General features: G+C 47.5%; 1 protein-coding gene across 2 annotated transcripts; it reads left to right on the forward strand.

Moving 5' to 3' along the window:
- Positions 1–3,300: 3,300 nt before the first annotated feature.
- On the forward strand, positions 3,301–8,434 carry LOC136540522 (ATPase 10, plasma membrane-type-like). 2 transcript variants are annotated; one of them, XM_066532524.1, is made up of 21 exons: positions 3,301–3,337; positions 3,448–3,527; positions 3,618–3,737; positions 3,835–3,933; positions 4,078–4,215; positions 4,288–4,422; positions 4,552–4,731; positions 4,830–5,036; positions 5,128–5,247; positions 5,333–5,452; positions 5,558–5,680; positions 5,840–5,944; positions 6,051–6,195; positions 6,282–6,694; positions 6,790–6,822; positions 6,899–6,980; positions 7,070–7,230; positions 7,309–7,482; positions 7,623–7,805; positions 7,889–8,061; positions 8,170–8,434. In XM_066532524.1, the coding sequence occupies exons 2-21, from the start codon at positions 3,456–3,458 to the stop codon at positions 8,264–8,266; spliced, it is 2,880 nt and encodes a 959-aa protein (XP_066388621.1). In that variant the 5' UTR covers positions 3,301–3,337; positions 3,448–3,455; the 3' UTR covers positions 8,267–8,434. The 2 variants fall into 2 exon arrangements, with proteins under 2 accessions (XP_066388621.1, XP_066388622.1); XM_066532525.1 differs by lacking the exon at positions 4,830–5,036.
- Positions 8,435–9,174: the final 740 nt, after the last annotated feature.

Consider the following 9,174-nt stretch of genomic DNA (forward strand, 5'->3'; position numbering starts at 1 on the left):
CAAAGCGCACCGGGTCATCGACGAGGATAAAGACGGCGGTTGGCAACCGGCGACGATGTAGAGGAGTTGCAGAGAACGGTGCCGCTGGGACGCGGCGCTGGGGCTAGGCACTGGCGGCAAGCCGGTAACGTGGCGCTGGTGCTGGCCGACCGAGCACTAGCGGCGGCGCGACGCAGGGGCCGGGTGCCAGAGGCCGGCGGCGACGCGTGCGACGTTGCCAACATGAGGACATGTGGTTGGACAGTTTTTTTTCCTCCTGTTTGGGTGGTGCCGCAGTTTGCGTCGAACCTTCGGCAAAACGTGGCTGCAAGAGAAAGTTTGACAAGCAAAATTAATGCCACACTTGTGACAAAGTTTGATAGAAAAAATGAGTCTATGACATGTAGGACATGGTGCTAAGAAAGTGTGGCATGTCGTAGTTGTGACAGCGAACCAAACAGGTGTATGAAAAACTGTGGCATGACTAACATGTAGCATGGCACATTCTGAGACCGAGCTTCAGCTCGGATGGCAAAGGCTTGCGGTGGGCAGCCTGCCCACTAGGGTTCGAACCCTGGTGCGCACCGGGATTTATTCCCAACAATCTGTAGCCTCTCTCGCGTGGAGCCACAAGGGGATTGCGACGCGCTCGTCGCCTACGAAATCAGTGCATTTCGGTGATCTCAAGAAGGACGCGATCTTCTAGATCTGAGTGTAGTTGTAGGTTTGTTTGTACACGAGTGGTGTGAGTAGCGTGTGTGTGTTAAGTGGACGTGCGTGTATATAAACAGATGCTACAGCTGTAACCTAGATGATAGACAAAAAAAAAAAGCATGACACATTCTGATCACGATCCAGGCTAGTGCCTTAGTCGTATGGGCCTGTCGCCCAAACGCTCCTGAGAGTGGATTCATTTTTTTACGGTAAGAGTATGGATCCTTTGTTTTTTAATATCTATATACAGTCTAAAATTTATATAATAAACATTTATATCCATAATCGTCTTGTATCTACTATTAATAATTTATAAATTGTTTTATAGTGTTTGAAAAGACTTATCGATTCAAGTATCTTGAAACTACAATTGTCTTTTCATAGCTAAATGTTACACACGTCGTTCCAAATAGTTAGGGATTGTGTTGCCTCTACGTGTCAATCGTCTCGAAGAGGTATACCCCTTGTCGATCCATGTTCCACATACCCCGTTCCACATACCTCCGTACCGATAACTTTTGTGACTTTGATACCGCTGCTTCCCCGAACATTTTTTTTTTGCCTTTTAATGACATGTGCTCCCATGTTGTGCCTGTGATGCACATCCAGTTGTGCGCATCAGGATTGCACATGCGCTCAAGGCCAGAATTTACTTCCCCCTGCCACCCCCTTACTATCAATCTCTTGTTTCTCCGACAATATAAAAAGGAAGCCTAGTAGGCCTATAACACCACACCGACTACCACAAGAGTGGACTCAACAAAAAAAACCTAGCCCCATTGCCTTACCCAAAATTGTGCTAGTCACTTACTCAGGATCAATTGAGCCTGCAACCCGCTTAGCGGACAACCGCGAACCGACCCTCCGTTCACTAGATGGCATGGCCGCCTTTGTAGTTGTAGCCATCGTTGCTTCGTCGAACACCCGGGGGAGACCTACTACACAAGGAGTGGGACACGTGCCCCACTCAAAATCTAGGTTTCTAAAAAAATATACATTTTTGTATAGCTATAGAGGTCCATCAGTAATAGGCCGCCACTTCACGCTCTCCGCTTCGCATTCCAGCAGTTTCGTTGCGGGTGCGAGGGGGACAAGTTTCTATGGTAGGGATCTACGTCTACCTAGGTGATCAGGTGTGGTCCTGTGGTCCACCGTTGGCGCATATGTATTGCATTGTGTGGATGGATTCCATGATTGTATAGTTGATCGGCAAAAGAAGGTTATGTGTCTCTCATCTATCCAACCGGGCAGCGTGTCCAGAACTCGATTCCCCTGTCAAAGGATAAATAAAACATCTTGTTTATTGTGTATAGGAATTGATTAACAAAATGAAGTAAAAAATATTGTTAAGAGCATGAAAATATGTAGAGAACGGCTCCGATACTCCTCTTTCTAAAAACTACACACATCTTAAAGCAGCCTATTCAATATGGCGCAAGCCTCATCACCTGTCGACCGATATCCGAAGTCGAGCTCACCTAGCCACTTACGCTCACGGCTTCTCCAGCTCTTGTTGGATTCCTGTCAGCCCGCCCCTATAAAAGAAGGGTGCAGACGCCAACAAGAATCCACTATCCACTACCGGTCCGCTGCCATAGAGAAGTCGAGGGAAAAGGAGATGGGCAGCTTTGAGCCACCTCGTCACCTGTGGACCGGTGACAAGGTCGGCATTGGCTTAGTCGTTGTCGCCTTCGTAGCGATAGTTGTCCTAGCTGCTTACTAACGTGGCATCCACGACCACAGCGATCGACTTGGCGCCCATGGTCACACGATCGACTTGGCACCAGCCACTGCCAACGCTTCGCCAGACACCCAGGGGCGGACCCATTACACAAGGAGCGGGGGCACGTGCCCCACTCATGCTCCCCTCCTCTCTGGCTATACTTCTATACCATGTACTTATTCTATATCTTAATTAAAGAGGAAAAAGGTTGATACTTGATAGAATGTTAAGAGCTATTCTTGCTGTGGAGGTTATTTTAGAATTTGACTTTGTAAAATAGGAAGTTGGGTATCCCTTGATTTTTGGTGGCCATATAAAGCCAACTACGGACGCTCGTTACCTGACTTTGTAAAATAGCAAGGCTGCTGTGGACCTCTTTTTTTTAGAAGTTTTCCATTTTACTAAATTGCTAAACAATGGAATTTGGCTACTAGTTTTAGCCAAACTGCGGGAGTTGCTTTAATATTTTCTTGGCTTTTCCATTTTTAGGAAGAGAAGATAATGAGAAAACTAGACCGAAGCAGCAAAATTTTTCTATACATTAGTTTCTACTAACCAATTTGGCCCCTCCTTATTTAATCCCCACGCTCCGCCGCTGCTGTCAACAGAACAGATACGTACGGAGTAGTTATTTGCATGTAGGCACGTACCACCACACCCTGGACACCCCATCCTTCATGCAGAATTCACGCGACAGGAAGGGCGAGTGAGACCGTTTGGTTTGAACTGACAGCCAGCAGCCTGCCGGGGAAGTTTGAACGGTGGTTGGATTGCAGCAGCCGAAATGGCGGGTTGAATGAGGATTAGGAGCCCATCTGCCACCGTGCCAGCTCCTTATTAGCTTCACTCGCTCTCAAAGCCTCAAGAAGAACCACTGTGCCAGCGCTCCGAACTGGCTGAACATCATCATATTCGTGAACGGTGAGTTCTTTGATCCATCACCACAGACCACATGCATTTTCCGGCCTTCAGTTTCAAGGTGTACTTCGGTTACATGAACAGTCTGCCATGTTCTGCATGATCATGTGCAGAGACCACGATGGCTGTGGTTCATGAACTTGGCAGTCCTCTGCTTGGGTTTGAGAAATTCAGCAGCAATGAGGTTGATTTGGTAAGTGCACTGTGCACCGGCTACGACACTGCAAAAATTATATTCCTTGGATTGGATTCTCATGCATGCATTGTGCCTGTGCGGATACAGGAAAGTCTGCCCCTGGAAGAGGTTTTCGAGCAGCTCAACACATCCCGCGGCGGGCTTTCGTCGTCAGGCGCTGCAGAACGCCTGCAGCTGTTTGGTGCGAACAGATTACAAGAGAAGCGTGTGAGTTCACCATTTTGGATCCCCATTATTTGCATCCTGAATTCCTATTATATGTTTTTCCGTGATCCCTTTTCCTTTTATGTATGTTCTATGGCAGGAGAACAAGGTCCTGAAATTCCTCAGCTTCATGTGGAACCCGTTGTCCTGGGTGATGGAGGCAGCAGCAGTCATGGCATTGGTCTTTGCGAATGGCGGCGTAAGTTCTCTGACGTTCTAAAATCTGGTCTTTGACTTCTGGTTTACCCCCGACAAGTCTTGGAAAAATGTTATCTGACATACTAGTTTCAGTATCGGCCACATGATGTAAAACTTCAGTATCTTCATCTACCTCTTTGTTCAGAGCCAGGGTCCTGACTGGGAGGATTTTCTTGGAATCGTCTGTCTTCTGGTTATCAACTCAATCATCAGCTTCATTGAGGAAAATAATGCCGGCAACGCCGCTGCAGCTCTCATGTCTCGCTTGGCACTGAAAACAAAGGTTTGTATATAAACAAAAACTGTAGTATTTCAGTCCGGTCGTGCTGTGTTCAAACATGGGTGTGATCTTCAGGTTTTCAGAGATGGGCAATGGCAGGAGCTGGATGCTTCTATCTTGGTACCAGGAGATATTGTCAGCATCAGGCTTGGTGATATCATTCCAGCGGATGCACGCCTGCTAGAGGGAGATCCTGTAAAAGTTGATCAGGTAATTACACAATTCACGTTAGCAGCTAGTGTTTCCATATAGCAGTAAGGCTGGAGCTGCTGGTATGTTTGTTGGGTCAACATGTCAGCTTGATTGATCTGCCCAAGTGGTTTTCCTTCCACAATGCAGTCAGCTCTAACTGGGGAATCCCTTCCGGTAACCAAAAGGACCGGTGATCTAGTGTTTACCGGTTCAATCTGCAAACATGGAGAAATTGAAGCTGTTATCATTGCAACCGGCATCCACTCTTTCTTTGGAAAGGCGGCTCATTTGGTGGACTCCACAGATGTTGTTGGTCATTTGCATAAGGTGAATTGTCAGATCTTCACAATATGATCTAGGGTATTGAAGCTCTAGTTCCCCATGGATGCCTGTGGTTTAACCTAATCCTACAACTAAAATTTCAGGTTCTAACCTGTATAGGGAATTTCTGTATATGCTCGATTGTGGTAGGGGTAATTCTTGAGGTTATTATGATGTTCCCAGTACAGCACCGATCATACAGAAATGGAATCAACAATGTGCTTGTTCTTCTGATCGGTGGGATACCTATCGCGATGCCGACCGTTCTGTCAGTCACTCTTGCAATAGGTTCTCATCATTTATCTCAGCAGGTGTTCTTGGGGCATTGCTGTCATCTTTCTTCAGATAATATTTAGTTGCTAATGCATCATTTGTCCTTAAGTTTGTTGTACTATTTTGCAGGGTGCTATCACTAAAAGGATGACAGCCATTGAGGAAATGGCAGGAATGGATGTTCTGTGCTGCGACAAAACTGGAACTCTAACTCTCAACCATCTTACAGTCGACAAAAACCTAATCGAGGTAACTTCTATGATAAAATAAAAAGGTACAGTGTATTTGCTTTGGTGATAATTAGCTAAGCTGATTCATCATTCGTTAACTTCAGGTGTTCAGCAGAGAAATGGAAAAGGACATGGTAATTCTTTTAGCTGCAAGAGCCTCAAGAGTGGAAAATCAAGATGCGATTGATATGGCCATCATTAACATGCTAGCTGACCCCAAAGAGGTTCTGAATTTCTAAGCACGTTTGCAGTGGTTCATGGATGATATCTGTTCCTTTTCTTCCCTGAATGACGGGGTCCTATCTTATCTACTATTCTGGCCTTGTCAGGCACGCGCCAACATCACTGAAGTTCACTTTTTTCCGTTCAATCCTGTCGATAAGAGAACAGCTATAACATACCTTGATTCCAACGGCAATTGGTTCCGGGTTAGCAAAGGTGCTCCAGATCAGGTACTCCTGTTGCAACTCTGCACTGTATCCCAGTGCATTTACCCCAAACCTACATACAGTCGTTTATACGGGTCTGTCAAGATTCAGAGCTCCTTTGTTGCTGTGGCGACTAAATGCTACCCTTCAGTTATCTCAACTTCTGATGCTGTTCATCTTCAGATCTTGAATTTGTGCTACAACAAAGACGACATTGCTGAAAAGGTGCAGATTGTAGTCGACAGGTTTGCCGAGAGGGGCCTCCGTTCACTTGCAGTTGCTTACCAGGTACCACATGGAATTCAAGCTAGCAGATTTTGTTGGTCATCCCTGCAAATTGAACACTGAAGTATCAGTTGCTACTTCCTAACAATCACTCTGTGACTTGTCTCAGGAGATACCAGAAAGATCAAGGCACAGCCCCGGTGGGCCATGGATCCTATGCGGTCTTCTGCCGTTGTTCGATCCGCCGCGGCACGACAGCGCCGACACCATCCTCAGAGCGCTCGATCTTGGCATCTGCGTGAAGATGATCACCGGTGTGCATGCACATGGCCATGAACTTTGTTCTCTGCTAGTTTCTGTAGCGTGATCACCTGAGCGGCAGCTCCGTCCGTCTGTGCAGGTGATCACCTGGCCATTGCAAAGGAGACCGGCCGGCGCCTGGGGATGGGCACGAACATGCACCCGTCGGCGTCACTGTTCGGCCGGCGCGAGCGCGACGGCGAAAGCGCCGCGACGGTAGTCCCCGTCGAGGAGCTCGTCGAGAAGGCTGACGGGTTCGCCGGCGTGTTCCCGGAGCACAAGTACGAGATCGTGAGGATCCTGCAGGCGAACGGCTACGTGTGCGGGATGACGGGCGACGGCGTGAACGATGCACCGGCTCTGAAGAAGGCGGACATCGGCATCGCGGTGTCCGACGCCACGGACGCCGCGAGGGGCGCGGCCGACATCGTGCTCACGGAGCCCGGCCTCAGCGTGATCGTCAGCGCCGTCCTCACCAGCCGTGCCATCTTCCAGCGCATGAAGAACTACACGGTCCGGTTCCCCTTTCATTCAGTGGCCTGGCCATGCGCACGAGACAGAAAAATTCAGTGGTAAAACTGGCGCGTTAACCTGTTTCATCCCTGCAGGTTTACGCTGTGTCCATTACCATACGGATAGTGGTAAGAATCATATATATGAACTGGTGATACTCAACTCTTCCATTGCAATTTGCAACTCTGACCCCTGTGCAAGCAGCTAGGATTTGTTCTCTTGGCATCAATATGGGAGTACGACTTCCCTCCGTTTATGGTTCTGATCATAGCCATACTGAATGACGGTGATGCATCTCTGAATCAGTCATCTCTTCTCAAAATGACTGCATGACTGCTACATGAGGTTGATGGATTTGGAATGTTCTCTGATCAGGGACCATCATGACGATATCGAAGGATCGTGTGAAGCCATCGCAGAGGCCGGATAGGTGGAAGCTGAACGAGATATTTGCAACTGGCGTCGTCATGGGAACCTACCTAGCATTGGTCACGGTGCTCTTCTACTGGGCAGTTACAAGGACCACATTCTTTGAGGTACCAACATCCAGAGGCCAGAGCTGAAGATGTATTATAGGCACACCAATCGACTGAAGATCTCTCTCTCATTTGCAGTCTCATTTCAAGGTGAGACCTCTCAAGGAAGACGTCCAGAAGATCTCGTCCGCGATGTACCTGCAGATCAGCATCATCAGCCAGGCTCTGATCTTCGTCACACGCAGCCGTGGCTTGTCTTTCCTCGAAAGGCCTGGAGCTCTGTTGATCTGTGCTTTCGTCGTAGCACAACTGGTAATTCTCTGAACCTCTGGAGAAGAAGACTCGAGACTTAGCTGTACCAGGGTTTAGCCTATTAATTCATGTCATTTCAAACGCCTTCAAATAAAAGATTCAGTGAAATGCTGCTTGTCACTCAAGTTCTTGATCTGCAGGTGGCCACCCTTGTCGCCGTCTACGCGACAATCAGCTTCGCATCGATCAGCGCCATAGGATGGCGCTGGGCCGGCGCCATATGGCTATACAGTCTGGTGTTCTATGTGCCACTTGATCTGATCAAGATTGCCGTCCGGTACATCCTCAGTGGTAAAGAATGGAACTTGTTGTTCGACAGGAAGGTACCGCACTGCACAATCGTTCTTCTTGCTCCCCTCGCTCAGAAATCAGAAAATCGTTCATGGCTGCACTGTTCATGGTTCAGACTGCATTCACAAGGAAGAACGACATCTGGAAGGAGGATCGGGACGCCAGGTGGGCGCTTTCCCAGAGAGATGTTCAGCGGAGGGCTTTCTCTGATCATCTCCTCAGCAGCTCAACACCATCTTCTAGGACTAGGATCTCAGATCAGGCGAGGTGGCGCGCCGAGATAGCCAGGTAAAAGAGCCGCGGGGATTGACCGATTGGAATGGGAGATACGATTTTCATGCTGGGGCAGTGACAAGGCAGGAAACTGAATGAGAATCCGGAGGAATTTGTTTGCAGGTTGGGAGAGAAGCATGCACTGAGAGCTAGCGTGGAGTCTGTGATGAGGCTGAAGCGTGTGGATTCTCACGTCATCCGTACTGCTCAGACAGTCTGAGCTGCTAGCTGCTTTGAGCCTTGAGGTGGTGGTGTTTTCATCAGAGTGAAAAGGTCGTAGTTCCTCCGAAGCACTAGCTTGAAACTAGTTTGCTTTTTTATAACTTACAGGAGTAGATATTTTCACGAGTTATATAAATTTTATTTGGATTTATCATATCTCAATCCATCTTCATATTTGTTTTTTGAAATTTTAAGAATCTTAGAGGCTTTTTTGTGGTTTAATAAACTCATAGAGTATTCACCTGATTCTAGAGCCCGGACGTCGAGCGCGCGAGTGCGTCCGGACGCCGGGCCCCTTCGCAAACCTGCCCGCCCCTATGCGTGGAAATAGAACGGAACCCGCCCGCCCCCCGTGTATAGAACGGAACCCGTCCCTGTCCTCCACTCCCCACCGCGCTCTGTCCCCGTTCCCCAATGCACCCTGTTCCCCCACCGTGCCCCTGTCCTCAAAAAGAGCACGAAACACTTTAAGTGCAACATTGCAAATATATGTAAAAACTATGTAGTGTAACATCGGGATATAAATACTGCAACATCGAAGAATATGTATTGCAACATTAAAAAACATGTACTGCAACATCGAAAAATATGTACTGCAACAACAAAAAATATGTACTGCAACATCGAAAAAATATGTACTGCAACATTGAAAAACATGTACTGCAACATCGAAAAATTATGTGCTGCAACATCGAAATTTATATGCTGCAACATAAAAAATTATGTACAGCAACATGTCAAGCAGTAGTACTACAACAACACAAAAACATATATTGCAACGACCCCAAAATCTCATTGCAACATTCGAAAATCATTTGTTGCAATATAAAAAAAACCATTGCAACACGGGAGAAACAATAAAAAAGCGTACAAAAACAACCCCTAGCCCATCACCTCGAGCTCCCC

The sequence above is a fragment of the Miscanthus floridulus genome, chromosome 2 (assembly GCF_019320115.1).
Source record: "Miscanthus floridulus cultivar M001 chromosome 2, ASM1932011v1, whole genome shotgun sequence".
NCBI classification, from domain to species: Eukaryota; Viridiplantae; Streptophyta; class Magnoliopsida; order Poales; family Poaceae; genus Miscanthus; species Miscanthus floridulus.

Coding starts and splice junctions, on each gene's coding strand:
- LOC136540522 (XM_066532524.1), top strand. CDS start 3,456: ATGGCTGTGGTTCATGAACTTGGCAGTCCTCTGCTTGGGTTTGAGAAA. Junction 4,423..4,551: donor ATCCTGTAAAAGTTGATCAG/GTAATTACACAA, acceptor TCCACAATGCAG/TCAGCTCTAACTGGGGAATC. Junction 8,062..8,169: donor TGGCGCGCCGAGATAGCCAG/GTAAAAGAGCCG, acceptor ATTTGTTTGCAG/GTTGGGAGAGAAGCATGCAC.